The 22,859-nt window shown below is 42.2% G+C and overlaps 1 protein-coding gene across 1 annotated transcript in view; it reads right to left on the bottom strand.

Annotated features, from left to right (window-relative positions):
• Positions 1 to 21,466, bottom strand: part of LOC137503368 (retinol-binding protein pinta-like) — a 62,934-nt gene extending 41,468 nt beyond the window's left edge. The window contains exon 1 of the mRNA XM_068230930.1: positions 21,351 to 21,466. Coding sequence (XP_068087031.1) covers positions 21,351 to 21,454 — 104 coding nt within the window. The 5' untranslated portion in view covers positions 21,455 to 21,466. The remainder of the gene's footprint in view (positions 1 to 21,350) is intronic.
• Between the last annotated feature and the right edge of the window lie 1,393 nt (positions 21,467 to 22,859).

Genomic DNA, 22,859 nt, shown 5'->3' with positions numbered 1-22,859 from the left:
AATGCGCGCGGCAAGCGGGTGACCTTGGCAAAAATACAGGGTCTTTCACTCAAATTTTGGTCGTCGGGTCGGCCGGCGCAGCGCAACCGGTACGTGGGTGAGCTGAAGGTCAGACGAGCTCATGGCAACTTGCTGATCTTGAGGCCGGTAGAGCGCCCGTATACATCGCATGTAAATAACAAGCACACATAATAGAGCGTAATCAAAGTAAAATAATTTCTCACCTTGTCGCAGATGTTCAAAATGTCCTCCACCTGCATCTACACATTCCTGGCTTCACCTATAGAAATGTTCATTCATACGCATTAGTTCATCTACCGAGATGGCCTCAATTTCTCTCGTGATATTTCGTTTGAGTTCATCTAGAGTGTGAGGATTTGTTGCATAAACGTTATTTTTCAAATTTTCCCATAAATAAAAATCGCAAACTGTAAGATCTGCGGATCTCGCGGACTGCAGTGGTTTACTAATTACCCTGTTGTAAAAAATGTCCTCAATTAAACTTCATGGCTCTTTAGCCGTATGCGCGGTTGCCAAGTCTTTCTGGAAATACCCACATTCGCATTCATTGTCTGTCAATTGTTAAACATGGCACGAGCATGTCATTCCTATAGCCTAACTCTGCCCAGTGATTGTGGTTTTAAAAACTATAGGCCCTATTATCCTGTCTGCAGTTATTTAACTTAATTAAATTTAATTAATTTTTTGACAATTTGCTTTACGTCGCACCGACACAATTAGGTTTTATGGCGACGATAGGACAGGTAAGGGCTAGGAGTGGGAAGGAAGCATCAGTAGATTTAATTGAGGTACAACTCCAGCATTTGCTTGGTGTGAAATTTGGAAACCACGGAAAACAATCTTGAGGAGGACTGCCAGCAGTGGGATTCGAACCCACTATCTCCCGAATACTGGATACTGGCCACACTTAAGCGACTGCAGCTATCGAGCTCGGTCTTAATAATTAAGGATAGTAAAGGAAAGGATTGGCTGAAAATACAACACGGTTTGTACAAATTGTTATTTTTTTTATAAATAATTCCTGGTGTTAAGCGTCTAAAATGGAATGAAAATTTAATTTCTTTTCCACAAGGGGGAGGGGGGCGCCCCTCCCCCTAATCGCCGCCACTATGTGAGTCAGTCAGTCAAGACACTGCCTTTTATATTACATATAGATATTTTATACGAAATATAATCACACAAAGAGTTCTGTGCTCAGTTTCACCACACGATAATCAGCACCATTCACATACAAAATCCATGTCTGGCCCATGAAATTTCTTAAGGGATCGCCTCTGTGAAAGACACAGTACAGTAGTGGAAAATCGATATTTTTTCCCCTCATAATTTGAACACTTCCTTTAACTAGGAGTAAGTACAACCTCGAAGGTAAAATTCTTCGGGCATCTCTCACAATCATTTGATATCAAGACAGGCGTGAGGCAAGGGGATGGATTATCCCCACTCCTATTCAACTGTGTCCTAGAAAAGATAGTGAGAATATGGAACTCAGAACTTGAACATCAAGGGATAATCCCGATCTGTCTAGGGAGAAAATCAGGTGAGATTAAAGTCAACTGCTTGGCTTTTGCTTACGACTTTGCTATACTATCAGAACATCAAAGATGGGCCAAAATTCCTAGAAACAGAGATAGGACGGGTAGAAAGGGTCAGGAAGTTCAAGTACCTTGGTGAGACGATACAGGAGAATGGACTAGAAAAAGCTGCAATGGAAGATCGGATCTCAAAAATGGAGAGAGTATATGGCTTGACAAAAAACATCTACCATAAAAAGTGCTTATCTTGGAATTCCAAATTAAAACTGTTACCGTGTTTTGGTGGTAGGTAGAGGTGTAAGAAGGTGCGGGCGTGAATGGGTCTCAAACTACGGAATCAAAGTTAATGTAAAAGTTAACAAGGTTATATTTCCTTTTCAATATTAAGTAATAACAAAGAACAGGTACTTAGTAGCCGAAACACAATTGAAATGTACAATTACAGGGATTACAGAGTTTGGGCTTCGAGCCCTGAGTTCACAATTTTTGAGCAACTAGCCCAACTTTCCGATATACAAATTTTAACAAAGGGGCAGAAGACCCCAATCAAACCCTGGAGCCCTTGCTCCAAATTACACAGTAAAGCCTCCTCGAGGCATACAACACTCCGTTTCCAAAAGAGCCACACGCTCTTTAATTTAAGCCTCTCCTAGGCCACACCAAACTCCACCTTCAAGTTGTCCTCAACGGACATAAACACAGGGGTAAAATACCCAATCTACTGAGGTCTATTAAATGAAAAGCAGGTTAATTAAATGACCTCTAAAACAATTTGAGAGGAGGCGAACTTGCACTCCTAATACACTTGGTTTTTAAGACCTACTTTGGCTCTTAGGCCACTGATGCAAGGGCTAATCCCATACTACAGAGGTGACGTAATAGCAATTTACATTACATTACGGAAGAATTGGTTGAGAGAATAAGTTCACCTCAAGACGATGTGAGTGGGAGCTCGAGAGGGTTAAGCACTCTCTATCCCGATATGTCGTTTTAAAATAGAATAGATACCAGTTGTTTTTACATTTTAGGAAAAGGTTACATGGTTGAACGCTTAGAACCCGCCCCGAAAGTTAAACTGCTGAGCAAGAAAAGAAAGAATTTATTAATCGGCCATTACCTTATTGTTGACCGCCGCCGAGGAAAGAGGCGCTTCCCGCCTCCTGCTATGTACTTAATACACTGAAAGATGGAACAGAAGTGGCCCGGAGACCCTAAAATCAGCAGTTTATATACTCTCGCGGAAGTTTCTAGGCGTTAGGGGAATGAAAACACCCGCCCACAATGTTTTTATTGGATAGGACCCCGCAACAGATACAAGTTGGGGGAAGATACACCAGATTGGTCAGAAATTACTAAAAGAAATTCGGGATTGGATAAATCTAAAACAAGGGGAAAAAGAGGGGTATCCAGCCAACTTAAACAAGAAACAAACTTTTGAAATAAAAATTTCTCCAACAAAATAGTTCTTTGACTCCGCACTAGGGTGCGCTATTGTTGATCTTCAGTAGTGTCCTCTAGACGAGAAAGTTCACACTTCTTACTTCAAGCGAAACAAAAACACATCAAAAGTGACACAGTTCAAAAACTCAAAATTTTCCACGTGGTGACATCTTCTGAGAAAGTAGAGAATTAATAGAGTAGATAAAGTTCAACCTTCCTCCAGAAGAGGAGTTTCAACTGGCGCAACTTTTAAATAAACGGTGTAGAGGTGTACCGCCCGGTACAGACCTCCCCCCCCAAAAGTTCCTCCAGGGGTGACACATGAAATCAGTTTGAAACAAAGTCCAAGTAATGATGTTGATACGAAGATAGATAGCAGAAGCATTTACAAGATTTCTTAATTCAGTTTCAAAATGTTGTTGTTGCAGGTGAATGAAAGTCTTTAAGTTTGTAGAATTTGCATTTCTGAAGATAAACTTTTAATACTTAGAAGTGAAGAAAATTTTTTTGCACGGTCCACCAAATATTGCTGTAGAATTCCCAAATGTAGTTATCTCTTATAGTAACTGTCCATGTAGTTGATGTTGATGAAGTTGGATGGCCGGACCGGCCGTTGCAGCTTGCGTCCAAAAGGAGGCCGCTCGGACCCCTCAAGTACCCTGAGATACCGCTCGCCCGCACTATGAGGGGAGCAGAGGTGTTGAAGCACGCCGCGCCCGCGGTGAACATATACAGGCTGCGGGCAAGTAGCAGGTCGTGCGCCGCACGTCAGCCTTGGCCGGGAGGAGAGCTCCGGCTCGCCGTGCACATGTAGTCCTCGCTGGAGAGGAGGGGGCCCATCCCCCTCCCCAGTCGCTGCACGGCGCTGCGCGGCTGCGGGGGCGCTGAAACATTAAAGCTAGGCGGCAGAATTGTGTTGGACTATCATCTTCTTTGAGGGTACAGGCTTGTGGAGAGGTTGAGGGGCCAGCGGCGTGTAGATATCCATGGCATTTACTATTATGAAGCCACAGTGTAAGGTGGAGCAGGAGACGGGAGCGTGGTAATGGCCGTGGCAAGAACAGGATGGCAGTTTAACGGATCGGGGTGGGTTTTACAAAAGGCTTACATCTAAAACCAAAATATTATAGAAGGGGCAGAATGCCTTAAAAGTGAAACTCAAAAAAAATATATAACCTTCATATCCTTTCAGAATAATATGAAGCAAGTTAACACAGAAATTACACCGGTTTCACCTGGGACAGGTGACCTCTAAATATCCTCTCGGTGGCTGGATTACTTAGCAATAAGGTAACCGGCGTAAGAAAATCGAGAATGATACAAGGCCCATGAAATCTGGGGGCAAGCTTGCCCGCGGGAACAAAATTTTTGACCATAACCTGGTCACCTACCTTCAAAGTGGTGGGTCTCCGTCCACGATCATACCTTTCCCTAACCTTTTCATGAGATACTTTAAGATTAGCTTTAGCCTTCTTCCAAAGATCTTTAATGTTGTCCGGATCTATTGTCTCGGGCAGAATGTCATTTAGAGACCAGAGGTTAGAGAGCGGCGTGTTGGGAACGAACTTAAACATCAAAGAAGCTGGAGTAAATTTGTGTGATTCATGAACCGCCGAATTCAAAGCAAAAGCTAACCAATGCAGGGACGTGTCCCACCTAGAATGATCTTCATGATGATAGGCAATAAGTGCGGACCTGAGATTACGGTTAACCCGTTCAGCCAGAGATGGTTGAGGGTAATAAGCGGAAGTAGTTACATGAGAGATGGACAAGTCAAAACAGAATTTACGAAATAAATTAGATGTAAAAGCCTTAGCATTATCAGATACAATGTATTGGCACGGACCAAAAGAAGCAAAAATAGAATTTAGGCAAGTAATAGTTGACTGAGCGGTAGCCAGCTTAGTCGGAAATAACCAGGAAAATCTTGTAAAACCATCTACACACACAAAGATGAACTTGTTGGCATTACCCTTTGACTGGGGGAAGGGTCCCACATAATCAATATACAGGCGTTCCATGGGGCGCGACGCTTGATGAGAAGACAAAAGGCCTACTTTAGTGGACATGGTGGGTTTACTGATCAAACAAGATTTACAAGCTTTTACAAGTTCCCGGATTTCACCGTCCATACCTTTCCATATGAACATTTCACGAATCTTTTCACGAGTTGTAAAGATTCCAAGATGCCCCCCCAATGGGGTCTCATGATAGTATTTGAAGATCATAGGTACAAGAACCGCTGGAACAACAACTTTCATCAACTTATCATGCCTCGAAGGGCAACATAGAACACCATTCCTCAGAACATAAGGGACAGCATGTTCCCCAGAAGAAAGGGTTTCCATTATCGGAGCCAGCGTCGGATCTTCACGTTGGTATTTCTCAATATCCCTAAAAAGCATGGGAGCATCTGTTAAGATGGCATTAACACCAGATAGTATGGACTCGGAAGGTGATGAACTGTCGACCGGTTCGTGGGTCTCTACGTCGTTATGAAACATACGGCTGAGTCCATCAGCAACAACATTTTCGGTACCTCTGATATGTCTAACATCAAACTGGAAGGCGGAAATACGAATAGCCCAGCGGGCTATACGACCAGTACGACGCGGCCTACCTAAGACCCAGCTTAAGGCTTGATTATCTGTCTCCAGGTCGAATTTAACGTGTTCCAGATAGAGACGGAACTTTTCTAAGGCAAATAAGACTGTCAAACCTTCGAGCTCATAGATGGAATACTTGGCTTCTTGAGCCGACAATGTCCTAGACGCATAGGCGATGGGTCGCCTCCCTAGTTCAGTCTCTTGAAGAAGGACTGCAGCTACTGCTGACGACGACGCGTCGGTTTGGACGATGAATTTCTTCGAGAAATCAGGCATAGCAAGTACAGGGGCATTACAAAGAGCTAATTTAAGGTCTTCAAAAGCGGCTTGTTGAGAAGGTCCCCACTCGAATTTGATGCCTTTCCTACGAAGAAGGTTTAAGGGCGCCGCTCTATTAGCAAAGTTAGGAATGAACTTTCTGAAGAAATTCACCATACCAACGAACCTGGCGATACCTTTAATGTCCTTGGGAGGTTTAAAATCACGGATGGCCTGTGTTCTAGAATGATCAACTGCTACACCATCGGGTAACACAATATGCCCTAGGAAAGACATAGAGGGCTTAGCGAAGGCAACCTTGGACAACTTAACAGTTAACCCAGCCTTACGAAGGCGATCGAGAACTTCTCGCAGATGATCTAGGTGTTCTTCAAAAGTCTCTGAAAATACTACGACATCATCTAAGTAGTGATATAAGTACTCGAATTTGATGTCGGAGAAGACCCTATCTAGTAGCCTAGTGAGCACAGCTGCCCCCGTGGGGAGCCCGAAAGGCACGCGGTTGTATTCGTATAAATTCCAGTCCGTGGCAAACGCTGTAAGGTGTTTAGACTCTTCGGCAAGGGGAATTTGATTATAGGCCTGATTTAAGTCCAAGATGGTGAAGAACTTGGCCTTACGAAACCATGAAAAACAAGAATGAAGGTCGGGAAGGGGCACAGATTGTAACACCACCTTCCGATTGAGAGCCCTGTAATCAATGACAGGCCTGAAACCTCCTTGGGGTTTCGGTACTAAAAAAATAGGCGAAGAATACGCTGACTTAGAGGGCCTAATAATACCGTCCTTCAACATCTGATCGATGATTTCCTTCAGAGCCTTCATTTTAGGTGGAGATAGCCTATACGGTGGAAAACGGACAGGAATCGAATCCGTAACCTCAATTTTGTATTCAATAAGGTCAGTAACACCTAGAGTATCAGAGAACACCTCGGGAAACGACTGACACAGTTTGCGAATACTATCAGCCTGCTTCTCAGGTAGATGTCTAAGGTCTAACAACATCTCATCCTGGATAGGCGACATAGAAGAACATGACACAGAATTACACTTTAATAGTGGGATTTTACAACTAGAAGCAAATTTGAATGTGCACGACCTAGACTGCAGATCGAGCACAAGACCAGTGTGAGAAATAAAGTCAGCTCCCAATATAATGGGGCAAGACAATTGCTTGGCCACAAACAACTTAACTTTCCATGTAAACTTAAAAACACGAATTTTGACCAGTAAGGAACCTAGAATTTCTAATGGAGATGAATTAGCCGAAACGTATTGAACAGGAGAAGAGACATAGTCAGGAAGTTTACAAACCGTTTTCAATTTAGAATACCATTCAGCCGCAATAATCGAACAAACACTACCTGAATCTAAGAGAGCTGTTATAGGCTCGTTATTTACCTCAATCTTAAGAAAAGGAACAGGTGCGGGGGTATCCGCCGCAATCCTAAGACATTCTTTAGGGCATTCAAAAGATGAACTTGAAGGCTGATCGTTCTCTGCATTTACAATCCGTTTACTAGGGGCTGAGTCTCGGGAAGATGGATTAGTCGACTCAGCCGAAGCCACTAGTCACTTTTTATTATTGGCATAGGTGGAATTTGCACCAGAAGTTGAGCAGGAGGGGGTGCTATTTGAGTTTGGGCAATTTTTGGCGATATGTGAGAAGGCCCCACACTTAAAACAGCCTTGTGATGAACCAGCTCCATTATTTGCCCTACTAGACTTGATCAGAGGACACTTATTGCGCAGATGGTCAGGCGACCCGCAAGCATAACATTTACGAGGGGTAACTGATCGGCGAGGTGGAGGCCGAGTATTACTAAAAGAAGGCCGGGGTTCTTTTGCTACACGCAAAGAATCGGCGTATCTAACTCCTTCCGCTGAGACGGCCAACGCTTCAAGTTCAGAGAAAGTTTGCGGGCACACCGCAAACACAAGTATGACCTATAAGATGGTGAAATGCCTTCCACAATAGCTTGTACAATTTGATCCTCAGGGAAGTGAAGAGCAAACACCCTAGTATAAAACTTAATATCTTGGATGAAGTCTGCCAGGTTTTCATCCAAGCGCTGTACCCGATAATAGTATTTCTGAATAAGAGATGACCTCGCGCGGGCAGGAATAAAATTTGCAAGCAGATGTGCATGGAAATCTTCGATAGATGACTGTTCAGCTATGGCTCTTACTATTTTATCTGAGAGAACACCAATAGCATAAGGATAGATTATTTGTAAAATTTGACAAGGGGAAAGCGAAAATACGAGGGCATGATCCTGAAATTCAACTAAAAACCTTAAGAAAGAAATAACTTCACTGGTGGTGTTGACCGAAAACTTAGAGATACCTCTTAGCAACATTGCCAATGGATGAGGCAAGCTGCTAAACCCGGGTGACATAGTAGGTAAAGGTTTCAATGGCAAGGAAGTCAATTCAGAACGGATGTTACTCAATGATGCACGACGTTCAGATTCGTTGTCCAATGGGGCAGGGATAGTTTGAGCAGCAACGGTTATCCTATTAACTTCTCCCTTGGGAGGCGCTTCCTCACTACCTGGATTCACTATGGTGGGTTGATCAGATTTGGGAGGAACTTCCCCAGTTAACAATTGAGTGACCTTATTAGATAATTCGGAAATATTTTCCAGGAGCGTACTAGCTTCCTTCCTCTGAACATCATTCAGTTTTAGAGACAACAGATCGTTAACCCTATTCGAAAAATGATATAGCCTGCCTTGCACACGCTTAATTTGATTAGGAGACGGATCATTTTCATCAAAAAAACTAACTACGGAAGCTAGCCCAGTAATATTCTCCGTGATCGTGGAAAGAGAGTCGTCAATTTCTTTCTCTCCCAAATTGGGGATGGAAACGGGCAAATCAAGGGACTCTCTAAGCTTGTTAGTGTCTATTGCAACCGTGCCTCCAGATTGAACGTTTCTGATAGTTAACTCATATATCAACTCCTCTTTGCGCAAATAGTTAAGGAGGAGAACATCGCGAGGGCCGGGCATGATGACAGAACAATTTTGGAAAACTCAAAAATGCCAGCAACTGAGAAAATGGTTAGAGTTCGGATCAAAACAATGTCTCGCCGTCAAAAGGGGCTAAATTGAGACCCATTCAACCACGCTCTGCTACCACTTGTTACCGTGTTTTGGTGGTAGGTAGAGGTGTAAGAAGGTGCGGGCGTGAATGGGTCTCAAACTACGGAATCAAAGTTAATGTAAAAGTTAACAAGGTTATATTTCCTTTTCAATATTAAGTAATAACAAAGAACAGGTACTTAGTAGCCGAAACACAATTGAAATGTACAATTACAGGGATTACAGAGTTTGGGCTTCGAGCCCTGAGTTCACAATTTTTGAGCAACTAGCCCAACTTTCCGATATACAAATTTTAACAAAGGGGCAGAAGACCCCAATCAAACCCTGGAGCCCTTGCTCCAAATTACACAGTAAAGCCTCCTCGAGGCATACAACACTCCGTTTCCAAAAGAGCCACACGCTCTTTAATTTAAGCCTCTCCTAGGCCACACCAAACTCCACCTTCAAGTTGTCCTCAACGGACATAAACACAGGGGTAAAATACCCAATCTACTGAGGTCTATTAAATGAAAAGCAGGTTAATTAAATGACCTCTAAAACAATTTGAGAGGAGGCGAACTTGCACTCCTAATACACTTGGTTTTTAAGACCTACTTTGGCTCTTAGGCCACTGATGCAAGGGCTAATCCCATACTACAGAGGTGACGTAATAGCAATTTACATTACATTACGGAAGAATTGGTTGAGAGAATAAGTTCACCTCAAGACGATGTGAGTGGGAGCTCGAGAGGGTTAAGCACTCTCTATCCCGATATGTCGTTTTAAAATAGAATAGATACCAGTTGTTTTTACATTTTAGGAAAAGGTTACATGGTTGAACGCTTAGAACCCGCCCCGAAAGTTAAACTGCTGAGCAAGAAAAGAAAGAATTTATTAATCGGCCATTACCTTATTGTTGACCGCCGCCGAGGAAAGAGGCGCTTCCCGCCTCCTGCTATGTACTTAATACACTGAAAGATGGAACAGAAGTGGCCCGGAGACCCTAAAATCAGCAGTTTATATACTCTCGCGGAAGTTTCTAGGCGTTAGGGGAATGAAAACACCCGCCCACAATGTTTTTATTGGATAGGACCCCGCAACAGATACAAGTTGGGGGAAGATACACCAGATTGGTCAGAAATTACTAAAAGAAATTCGGGATTGGATAAATCTAAAACAAGGGGAAAAAGAGGGGTATCCAGCCAACTTAAACAAGAAACAAACTTTTGAAATAAAAATTTCTCCAACAAAATAGTTCTTTGACTCCGCACTAGGGTGCGCTATTGTTGATCTTCAGTAGTGTCCTCTAGACGAGAAAGTTCACACTTCTTACTTCAAGCGAAACAAAAACACATCAAAAGTGACACAGTTCAAAAACTCAAAATTTTCCACGTGGTGACATCTTCTGAGAAAGTAGAGAATTAATAGAGTAGATAAAGTTCAACCTTCCTCCAGAAGAGGAGTTTCAACTGGCGCAACTTTTAAATAAACGGTGTAGAGGTGTACCGCCCGGTACAAAAACATTACAACACCGTGGTCAAAACAAAATGCCTGTATGCCAGTGAATGCCTGTCCATGAGCTACAAGATGGAGAAGCTAGAGGTTCTGGAAAGAGGAATCCTCAGAAAAACTATGGGGAGCTGTCCAAACGAAAAGCGGATGGAAACTTCGGAGCAACAAAGAAGTTTACCAGAAGGTGGAAAGAATCCCAGAGACGATGAAGAAAAGGAGGCTGGCGTTTCTTGGACATCTATACAGAATGAACGCAAACAGACTTGCCAAACAGATATTTGATTACTTCTGGAGAGAAAAAAGACCACTACAGCATGGATTAAGGAAACGAAGAAGGATATGGAAAGGTTAAGCATCTTGAAAGTCCAGCTGTTAGTAAAGAATACGTTTAGGAACACAATGAATACTTTTTTTGCTAGGGGCTTTACGTAGCACCGACACAGATAGGTCTTATGGCGACGATGGGATAGGAAAGGCCTAGGAGTTGGAAGGAAGCGGCCGTGGCCTTAATTAAGGTACTGCCCCAGCATTTGCCTTGTGTGAAAATGGGAAACCGCGGAAAACCATATTCAGGGCTGCCGATAGTGGGATTCGAACCTACTATCTCCCGGATGCTAGCTCACAGCCGCGCGCCTCTACGCACAAGGCCAACTCACCCGGTAATGAAGAAATTGGAAGGTGTTCAAGCAGCAGGAAGAACTAGGAAGAACCTGGACAGATGAACAACGGAAGCAGGCAGCAAACGCATGAAGGAGTATTGGACACAGAGAAAACTCCACACAAAGAGGACGAAATGAAGCTAATCCTTAGTTGTCCATTCGTTTGTAAATAATAATAATAATAATAATAATAATAATAATAATAATAATAATAATAATAATAATAATAATAATAATAATAATAATAATAGTATGGCCTCAGCTACCGTGTGCAGACATTTCAATTTGACGGCATTTGGCTGTCTGATCGTCAATTTCGACGTTCCGTTTTACTCTAGGCCTACTAGATGGCAGACCGAGTAAACCGAAACTCTCTTGGGCGTCTATGGCTGAGATTTAATGAATTTTATTGGGTAAACACCAAATCTGTCACCAGAGGACCTTTTACATGCCCACATCGTACGACATGGAGTGTCGAATGGACTTTTACCCCTACCTTGGGGCCGACACTCTACCACTGATCCACAGAGGCAGCTATGGGGAAATTTAATCTTCAACGTAACATTAACTGAATAAAAATAAAGCAATGTAACGGAATTTCATATCGTATTACATGAACACGTTTTAGGAATTCCATTATAATAATAATAATAATAATAATAATAATAATAATAATAATAATAATAATAATAATAATAATATCCTCAGAAACCTTAATCATTGGTGAAGGATCTTTAACCAAAGACATTGGAAACAAGAAAGGAAAATTTTACGAAAATTTTTTGGCCCAGTTTGTATAGATGGAATATGGAGGACAAAATCATCCCAGGAGATATATTGTCATTTTGAAAAAATTCTGACACTTTTCGAAAAAGACGATTGAAATTTTATGGACACATTATCAGAATGAACACTAACAGGCTAACTAAAAGAATTCTCAACCGGGCCCTCTCATTAAAAACCAAGAACAGCTGGCTTCGTGAAATTGAAACAGATCTCCAAGAAATCAACATCTCAGAAGACATTGTACAGGGCAGATGTAAATTTAGAACCAAAATCGACAAACACCACGTTGAAGACAAACCCAACACCAGAGCTACTATAACTTGGGCAGAAGAATGAAGGAAGAAGCTCAGCGAGAGGATGAAGAGATTTTGGGAGGAAAAGAAGGCCAACACATCAGCTAAGCAAGTTCAACCGTGCTCCTGAGTAGGGCATAACGATGTAAAATAATAATAATAATAATAATAATAATGATAATAATAATAACGTCCGTCTCTGTGGTGTAGTGGTTGGCGTGATGAGCTGTTACCCCCGAAGACCCGGCTTCGATTCCCGACTGTGAAACGAAATTTGAAAAGTGGTACGAGGGCTGGAATGGGGTCCACTCAGTTTCGGGAGGTCAACTGAGTAGGGGAGGGATTCGATTCCCTCCTCAGCCATCCTTGAAGTGGTTTTCCGTGGTTTCCCATTTCTCATCCAGGAAAATACTGGGATGGTACCTAACTTAAGGCCACGGCTGCTTTCTTCCCTCTTCCTTGTCTATCCCTTCCAATTTTCCTATCCCTCCACAAGGCCTGTGTTCTGCATAGCAGGTGAGGCCGCCTGGGTGAGGTACTGGTCCCCCTTCCCAGATCTATCACGCCGACCCAATAGCCTGACGCTCGAGGACACTGGCTTGAGGCGGTAGAGATGGGATCCCTCACTGAGCCCGAGGTAAAAACCAACCCTAGAGGGTAAACCGATTAAGAAAGAAAGAAAGAAAATAATAATAATAATAATAATAATAATAATAATAATAATAATAATAATAATAATAATAATAATAATAATAATAATAATAATAATAATCATAAGCAAAGATCGTCATAAATCGATCATTGCTGATACTGTTTACTTATATGATACCGTACAGTACTTAAACGTAAAAGATGTCCACTTCCTTGATATATTTCTCTTGCAATCTCCTCGTACGCTGCCATTTTATTCATTTTATTATCGGAATCTGCTGAATATAGGCAGCGATGTGCGTCCTACTTACTAATTAATACACACATAGCATCCCTCCGTCATGAAGACAGCCCTTTTTTATTATTATTATTCCCGTCCCACCAATCCCAGCATGCCTAGTGGCATAGTGCGCACCATTAATACTCGAATTTCATTGGTCAATTCTGTCAATTGTTTGATCGATTAGAACATGTTCTAATTCGCTTTCAAGAATTTTGAAGACTTGTCAAGTATTGAAAGTGATTTGACAAGTAGTCTTATGAAGTATTAACAATTATTGTAAAGTCTTGATTTTGACAAAAATTCGATCATGTACAACATGCTCGACACAAACTATTTAGAACATGTTAAAATGGACGTTAGCACGTGTCAATTCAAAATGATGGCTAGACAGAAATGCACTACAAAACAAACAAATAGACCGAATGGAAGAGATTGCACGAACCTAGAGTTTACGTTGAAAAAATTCAAAAGATTGTATTATGACATACCTCTGAAGGGACCGGCTGTTTTCACCGTCTCAGGTGTTGAACTGGTACTAAACGGAGTTGAATATCTTGCAGCTAGCATGAGAACGCCTCTAGATGTTACGTCAGCTCAAGGTTGTGAATCAGGCCAGTTTTGACATGCGCTGGGCGAGTTGCCCGTGCGGTTAGGGGATCGCAGCTGTGAGCTTTCATCAGGGAAATAGTGGGTTCGAATCCCACTGTCGGTAGCCCTAAAATGGTTTTCCGTGGTTTCCCATTTTCACACCGGGCAAACGCTGGGGCTGTACCTTAATGAAGGCTGCGGCCAATTCCTTCCAACTCCTAGGGGTTTCCTAACCCATTATCGCCATAAGACCTATCTGTTTCGATGCGACGTAAAGTAAATAATAAAATAATAGTTTAACCTGCCTTGTTCGTAACCTCTGGGGCAGAATATTCTCATTATACCATACATGTTTGCGAGGAAGGTTTGATACAGTGCAGATGGTGTTAGGAGAGGTTATCGCAGAGAGGCTCAACTTGTAGTCTTCCAGCAAGATGATATCAGATATTTTAAATTCAGTAATGGACGGTATCGCTTTGGATATGGTAGGTCATGGAAGACTACTGATGAAAGTGAGGGCCGACTGGACTAGACAAAATAGAGATTGAATGGTTGCCTGAATTTCTAGAAAATTAGAACCAACTTAAAGAGTTAGAGTAGGTGAACCATTATCTGATCCTGTAATGATTAAAATGAGGCTTCCCCAAGGCACTATATATATATTTTTTTTTTTTTTGCTAGGGGCTTTACGTCGCACCGACACAGATAGGTCTTATGGCGACGATGGGATAGGAAAGGCCTAGGAGTTGGAAGGAAGCGGCCGTGGCCTTAATTAAGGTACAGCCCCAGCATTTGCCTGGTGTGAAAATGGGAAACCACGGAAAACCATCTTCAGGGCTGCCGATAGTGGGATTCGAACCTACTATCTCCCGGATGCAAGCTCACAGCCGCGCGCCTCTACGCGCACGGCCAACTCGCCCGGTGATACCTTTTTTTTTTCTTTTTTTTTCTAGTTGTGGGATCCCGTCCATTTTTGCCTCTGGTTAGTGTTAATAGACGATGGTTGCCCAGTTGTACTTCCTCTTAATCACCACCACCACTTACACCTTTCACCTTTCTAATCTGACCTGTTGGGCTGAGTGGGTCACACGGTTGAAGCGCTGGCCTTCTGACCCCAACTTGTCAGCTTCGATTCTGGCTCAGTCCGGTGGTATTTGGACGTGCTCAGTCAGCGAAAGAAGCCACAACTTATGAATTCCGCCGTTACAAACAATTACCATATTCTGATTTCCTGCCCATAACCAAACAACAGGGAATGGTCTACAGAGAATGGTCTGAGTACTGGAAAATGTCACAGGTTACAAGAGGAAAGCACTATGCTAAAATTCAGCCCACCATACCAACGCAAATGTGGTTCAAGAAATATTGAAACTAACTCGCAGACTCCTTTCATCTTTAATGGGCCATGGATGCTATCCGAGTCATCTACACAGGATCAAGGTCTTCGACAACCCTCACTGCCCAGAATATCCTCGAGAAATAGCCGACTCGAACCACATCATAGTGTCCTGTAAGAAGTTTTCCCAACAACAGAACCATCTGCACTCTCCTTTGGTGAAGTTATTCGTAAGTACGCCACTGCCAACTTCAGTTTGCATCCTATTATCAAACCCTATTCCACAATTATGCACTGTGATTTGCCAATATTTTTCAGACTAATATTAATTCATAACTTTTTCTTTTCAACTACGGAATGTACATGTATGTATGGTACCATAACTGTACGCTCAGTCCGGCCCAATGCCATTCATATTTTTTTAAATGGAGGTGCTCAAATACGTCAGCGTCTAGTCGTTGAATTTACTGGCACGTAAAAGAACTCCTGCGGGACTGAAATCCGTTACCTCGGCGTCTCCGAAAACGTAAAAGTAAGGCCAATAGCATTATTATAATTATGATTATTATTATTAGATTGATTCATGGTGCAGTAAAGCTAGCGCAGTGAGCTCGCAGTTGCGATCAACAGTACTCTGTAAGAAGAAAGTCAGCTCCCGGACGGAACTATCATTACATCGGCCTGTTTTCAGACCAACTTTGCTTTACGGGAGTGAAATCTGGGTGGACTGAGGTTATCTTATTCATAAGCTAGATGTAACAGACATGAAAGTCGGGAGAATGATTGCTGGTGCAAACAGATGGGAACAATTGCAGAAAGATGCTCGGAATGAGGAAATAAAGGCTAATTTAGGAATGAACTCGATGGATGAAGCTGTATGCAGAAACCGGTTTCGGTGGCGGGGTCATGTGAGACGAATGGAGGTGGATAGGTTACCTAGGAGAATAATAGACTCTGTTATGGAGGGTAAGAGAAGTAGAGGGAGACCAAGACGACGATGGTTAGATTCAGTTTCTAACGATTTAAAGATAAGAGGTATAGAACTAAATGAGGCCACAGCACTAGTTGCAAATAGAGGATTGTGGCGACGTTTAGTAAATTCACAGAAGCTTGCAGACTGAACGCTGAAAGGCATAGTGGTCTACAGAGATGATGAATGTATGTATGTTGTTATGATTATTATTCCAATCTGACCTCTTTTGATCGAAGCTTCTTTTCTTCCTCAATGTTTCGGCCTAAGATTAGTGTTACGGTAGCCTAAGTTTACCTTTGACCTTCCTCCTAAAACAGCAACCATCAACACAGGGACGTAGCCAAGGGACGGGATTACTGGAGATTAGAACTCCCCCTTACCCCCACTCCATGGAAATTTTACAAAAGAAAATTGATAGAAATTGACCATAAACTAATGAAAGTCTACTCAATGTGTTGGCCATTTTGAACATTCACAGAGACATAATTGTAAAGTCGACAGATCTCTTGGATTTATTTTCTAAGAAGACTCGAAAGTTGTATTTTAGATTGTATTCTGAACATACCATTCGCTGTAAAACTCTCTGTCTTGATCCTGTTGTTCTTGTTCTGTGTTTTAATGCACGATTTTGTTGTGTACTGCAATCTGAATGCACTTGGTGACAATATTTTCTTCACAAGAAATCTGATCAGAGAATCTAGTACATTTTGCTGCACTGAATTCAGATATGTAGTCGGAATTTTTCCATCAGGCACAGTCTTTTTGTGACAGCAACTTTTTAAATTTTGATTTTAGCATTCTATTTTACTTGTCATAGGAGCCTTTATTTATTTATTTATTTATTTATTTATTTATTTATTTATTTATTTATTGCACACTACAGGACTTAGTGTCCCAATTACAGTGTCAACTACGTCAGATAATCTACAATTAATATGGTGATACTTATATCTAAACTATATTCTACAATTTTATCTAATCTCCTATAACATTGATATAAAATATTAAAGTATTTTTCTAAAAACTAAGGAACCTTATATTAATATGATGGAACAACACACGACAAAGTAAAATGACAAAATAAATGAAGCAATACACGTACAAACATAATATTATAGGACTTCACCTTACAATTTTCCCTATTTTTAGGACTTCATACAATCGCGCGATGAAGTTCAGTTTCAAACTCACGCAATGGCAAACTGAAGTCAAGGCCATTATTTTTCCGAATAGCACTGTTGAAGATCCTACAGATCCTGTTTACCGACGAGTTATCATGGGCACACGTCCTGGTTTTTCCATTTAAAAATGTTATGTTAATTCTGGAATTGAAGCGAGGTACATGGAAATTCAGGAGAGACAGTAATTCTGGATAGCATAGTTTACAACTTTATAAATAAATTTTACTGCATCCTTCCGTCTGCGAATTTCTATGCTCTCCACTCCGAAATTTAAAAGGATATCACTATAGGGTACCATACGGGGATAGCAGCCAGTTTTTTATATTGTAAGTATTTTAAAGATCTTTTTTGTAATTTTTCAATCTGATTGACATATGATTGACACCTAGGGCTCCAAACGATGCTGGCATATTCTACTTTTGGTCTTACTATGGTATTGAACAGATGGATGCAAGTTTGTGTGTTTTTGAATGGATTTTTATTCCTGATAATGAATCCTAGGGTCTTGTACGACTCAGCTACCACTTTCAGTATATGTGAATTGAATGTAAGCTCGTGGTCGAATAAAACCCCAAGGTCTTTCTTCTCGCAAACCGATCGCAAATCACTGTCGCGTAGCTTGTAAGTGTAGTGGACGGGAGTCTTCCTTCTGGTGAACGACATCGATACACATTTTTCTGCATTTAAGTACAGTTTATTTTCAGTTTCCCACTCCGATACACTTTTCAAGTCTAGCTGAAGCTGTTTACAGTCGTATACGTATCGATTTCATTGAAGCTGCATTTGAGAAAATTATATGTAATATCATACTGAAGCACCAAACGACAAGACTGGGCAGGTTCATATCTCTTTTGACACGCGTAGACATGCTCAGACCTGTTAATCTGGCATTGGGATGTGTCAGTATTGTGCAGACTGTGAGCGTGTTAGCACGAAAATCAGTAGTGAAATATTTCCTTCTTTTCTGTTTACAGAGTACAGTATGTTGTGTTTCAGTGTTTTGATTATCCATCATGCCAAGAAAGTGTGCAAATCATGCAGATAATTTCTGCTATATTTGTCGTGAGCTGACCTTCAAGTCTCCGAGGCGACATTTCACGCAACTTGTGAAAGAGTGTAATGGACTTTACTTTGACTGCCGAGTGGATGATTTTCATAAGAGCTGGGCCCCAAACATGTGCTGTGTTTTGTGTGTTACACTGTTGACTGGGTGGAAAATTGGTACATATCATATGCAATTTGGATTTTCCATGATTTGGAGGGAATCGAACGATCATCGAATGGATTGCTATTTTTATTTAACAAATATTAAGGGAAACACATCCAAATCTAAATATACAGTTACGTATGCGAATTTGCCATCTGCAGTAAGGCCAGTCTTACACAATGAAGAGTTCCCTGAACAAATTAGTAAAAATTCAAATGAATATGAAATAAAACTCCTGCCTGATGGGGATAAACTGGCGTGATATTTGAATTCAGCATGCAAAATATTTCCAGAATGTCTTAAGAAAAAGGTTCACTTTTATCGACTAGCGATATAAACATAATTGACTTGTATTAGTGTCCTTATAAAGACACTCAAGCATACGCGCACCACACACGCAAAAATACCTTCATTATGTTCTATCATCAAGTTCGAACTATAACCTCACCACCACCACTGCAGTGTCGCTACATGGCGCTACTGACGTGTTGCTGTCCAGCGCCATCTGTTGTCCTGTTTGTGCACTCGTTGTTGGTGTCAATAAAACTCTATAACATGTCAAGCATATGTGGGCATTTGTACCTGACGTGTTTCTGTCCAGCGCCATCTGTTGGTCAATCTGTGAACTTTATTTTGGTGTCAATAAAACCTCCCATAATATGGGGCCAGTTATGTGTGTCAATTAATAACTCTCTACCTCCAATATTAAGTGAAGTATTTCCTCGTCAAATGTTAACGGACATTCGGGTCACTCCTTAAGTTTAATTCATTTTCATTGGATTTTTTTTAATGTTGAAATATTCAGTAATTTTCGGGAAGCTACCTTCCCCCACCCCCGCCATGGATTCTATTTATTCAAATAACTTATAATTTAAAGAGATTTGTTTACTAATAATAATAATGTTATTTGCTTTACGTCCCACTAACTTCTTTTACGGTCTTCGGAGACGCCGAGGTGCCGGAATTTAGTCCCGCAGGAGTTCTTTTACGTGCCAGTAAAACTACCGACACGAGGCTGTCCTATTTGAGCACCTTCAAATACCACGGGACTGAGCCAGGATCGAACCTGCCAAGTTGGGGTTAGAAGGCCAGCGCCTTAACCGTCTGAGCCACTCAGCCCGGCTCTCGTTACCGCTGCCTCTCACAATGGACCCTACGCAACCGGCCCCGTCAAACATCTGGATGAGAGTTAGTCAACAAGAAGAACATTAAGTTGCTAAGTTGTATGCAAACTCCCAACAGCTAATGGAGAATAATTTCACAGAGGGGAGGGAACGACATCTTGACTTGAAGGAATCAAATATGTGAATTTTAAAATATAATTTATAATTTCGCGTGGCTATTACTAGCCGATTGCAGCCCTTGTAAGGCAGACCCTCCGATGAGGGTGGGCGGCATCTGCGTGTTATTGTGGTGGAGGATAGTGTTATGTGTGGTGTGTGAGTTGCAGGGATGTTGGGGACATCACAAACACCCAGCCCCCGGGCCATTGGAATTAACCAATTAAGGTTAAAATCCCCGACCCGGCCGGGAATCGAACCCGGGACCCTATGAACCCTAGGCCAGTACGCTGACCATTCAGCCAACGAGTCGGATAATTTTAAAATAATCACAATGTTATCTATGTAGAGTTTTGTGTAAAAACCATTATAATCTCAACAAATTTTCATAATATATTTATTATATTATATATAGAGAAAATCCACTTAGGATACCTGCCTTCATACTAGACAAGCCGCAAAGATTCAGGCCCCTGGTTAATCCGTATGAACAATAATAAAATAATGGTGACTCAGAAAGTATGTTAACGTTTGACGAGGCAAATACTTTACGGAATATTGTAGGTAGAGTGGTAATAATTGACATACACTATTGACATGACATGGGGTTTTATTGACATAAAAATAAAGTACACAAAATGACAAACAAATGGCGCTTCATAAGATACACAAGCAATAATTGATAAGACATGCTCAACATGTCGGCCGACATTCATCAACAGTACCTGCAGTAGAGGGACAATGTTGTGAACAGCACTGTACGGCATATCCGTAGGTATCGCAAGAAACTGCCGTCAGATGTTGTCTTTTACCATCCCTAATGAGGTCAAACGATCGCGGTACATTGGCGACTTCAGGTAACCCCACAACTGATAATCTCACGGATTGAGATCAGGGGACCGGGGAGGCCAAGCATGACATGCCGCCATTGCAGGATTGCAGGCGCATTTTAAGCCCTCTCTCACGACACCTTCTTTTTTCTTTACAATTGGCTCCACGTCGCACCAACACAGAGAGGTCTTATGGCGACGATGTGATAGGAAAGGCTTAAGAGTGGTAAGGAAACGGCCGTGGCCTTAATTAAGGTACAGCCCAAGCATTTGCCTGGTGTGAAAATGGGGAACCACGGAAAACCATCTTCTGGGCTGCCAACAGTGGTGTTCGAAACCATCTCTCCGATGCAGGCTCACAGTTACGCGCCTCTAACCGCACCGCCAACTCGCCCGGTCCACTTTCTTTTATACCGTACACGGGCCTCATGCGTCATCACCTACGTCTTGCAGTCCAGCGCCATCTCTTAGCCTGTTTGTGTACTCGTTGTTGGTGTCAAAAAAAACCATATGCCATGTCAACCTGCTGTAGGCCGCATTCGGAAGGCCCACCAGGTTAATAATAATATCCTAACATTACCGAAATAAGGGAGGATAGGGGGCCAAAATTTCGCTCATAAACGAATTTAAACAACTGCTACTAAATCTGTCGGTTTGGATTTTCTCTGTATTAATCATTTTCAAGTGCCGCGGCACGATCCCATACTCTCTCGAACTGTAAATATTAGTGTGTGATGAAAACTGAATGTTGATAAGACACAACACAAATCTGATCACAGCCTAAAGTAATGTGAGATAACTCACCAGGGTGAAGTTCCGTTCTGTGGCGAGCTTCTTGTGTCTCCATCCCCGGCCAGACCAGCGTACACACTGTGAATCTCGTCAGAGGCTCGCGAAACCGCGAACATATCTTATTCCCTGCCCCTCCTCTTCTGCAGATTGCAACGTGGCATGACTTCGCTACATAATCTCCTTTCCTCAGCCTTGAGATCTCCAGTGAGATGCAATCTTGTAATTCCCAGGCACTTGGATTATATCTGTAGTACTGAGATTTTGAAATTAATATATAACAAATATTATTCACTCTATCTTTCTTTTTGCTAGTTGTTTTACGTCGCACCGACACATATAGGTCTAACGGCGACGATGGGACAGGAAAGGGCTAGGAGTGGGAAGGAAGCGGCCGTGGCCTTAATTAAGGTACAGCCCCAGCATTTGACTGGTGTGAAAATGGGAAACCACGGAAAACCATTTTCAGGGCTGCCGATAGTGGGATTCGAACCTACTATCTCCTGGATGCAAGCTCACAGCCGCGCGCCTCTACGCGCACGGCCAACTCGCCCGGTGGTAATTATACTGATCAACAACAAAAAAATGACTATCGGCGGATACCTTGGTATCCAAGACGCGTTCCAATACAACTGAAACGAGTTCATTCAAATATTTCGAACGGGTCGTTCACGTGAACATACAGCATGATAGAGGACCAAGATCTAAGCAAACACCATCTATTGTAAAATGGACGTACTAGCTCGCACCGCTAGTGCTGTTGCTAGGATAGCTCATATAGCAAACTACCTCATTCATTTGAACGACTTCGTTCCTTGAACGCCGCGAGAGCTGTTTCCATTCTATGAAGAAAGAACAAACGAACTACCTCATTCATTTGAACTACTTCATGCCGCGAGAACTGTTTCCATGAAGACTGCACAAATGAACTACCGGTACCTTGTTCATTTGAACGACAAAATGAGCTCGCACGCAAATGGCCAATGGCGTGCCGTGTTAATGGTCACATGACAGCACATCTCCTCTCATATTTCTCAACTGGGGGAGAAGGAGTTATAGAAAATTAGAAAACTTAACTGTCTCTCCGTCTCTCGTAGATCCCATTTCTCCACTGAAGCAGGCTGGCGGCGGCATTGGGTAGCTGTTTCCTGCTCGTGCTCGTAATAAACTACCTCGTTCATTTGAACTAGTTCATTTGAACGACTCAAGGCGACGAACGGTATCGAATGAACTAGTTCAAGCAAATGAACTAACTGGACCCATCCCTAATTCGGACAGCAATGCCAGATTGCTTGCTCTCTAGGCTTTTCTCACGCCCTCTCCTTTCTCCTTTCAAACTGAAGGCTTATGCAGTCACTTGTAAAACGCCTGGCACCCTTGTCAGCCGGCTGAGCAGTTAGGCCCCAGGTAAATGTTATCAACTGTCAATCAAGACTCTTCTGACCGAGCTCGATAGCTGCAGTCGCTTAAGTGCGGCCAGTATCCAGTATTCGGGAGATAGTAGGTTCGAACCCCACTGTCGGC

This window comes from Anabrus simplex, chromosome X (genome assembly GCF_040414725.1).
Source record: "Anabrus simplex isolate iqAnaSimp1 chromosome X, ASM4041472v1, whole genome shotgun sequence".
NCBI lineage: Eukaryota > Metazoa > Arthropoda > Insecta > Orthoptera > Tettigoniidae > Anabrus > Anabrus simplex.
This window is presented reverse-complemented; position numbering and strand designations above follow the sequence as displayed.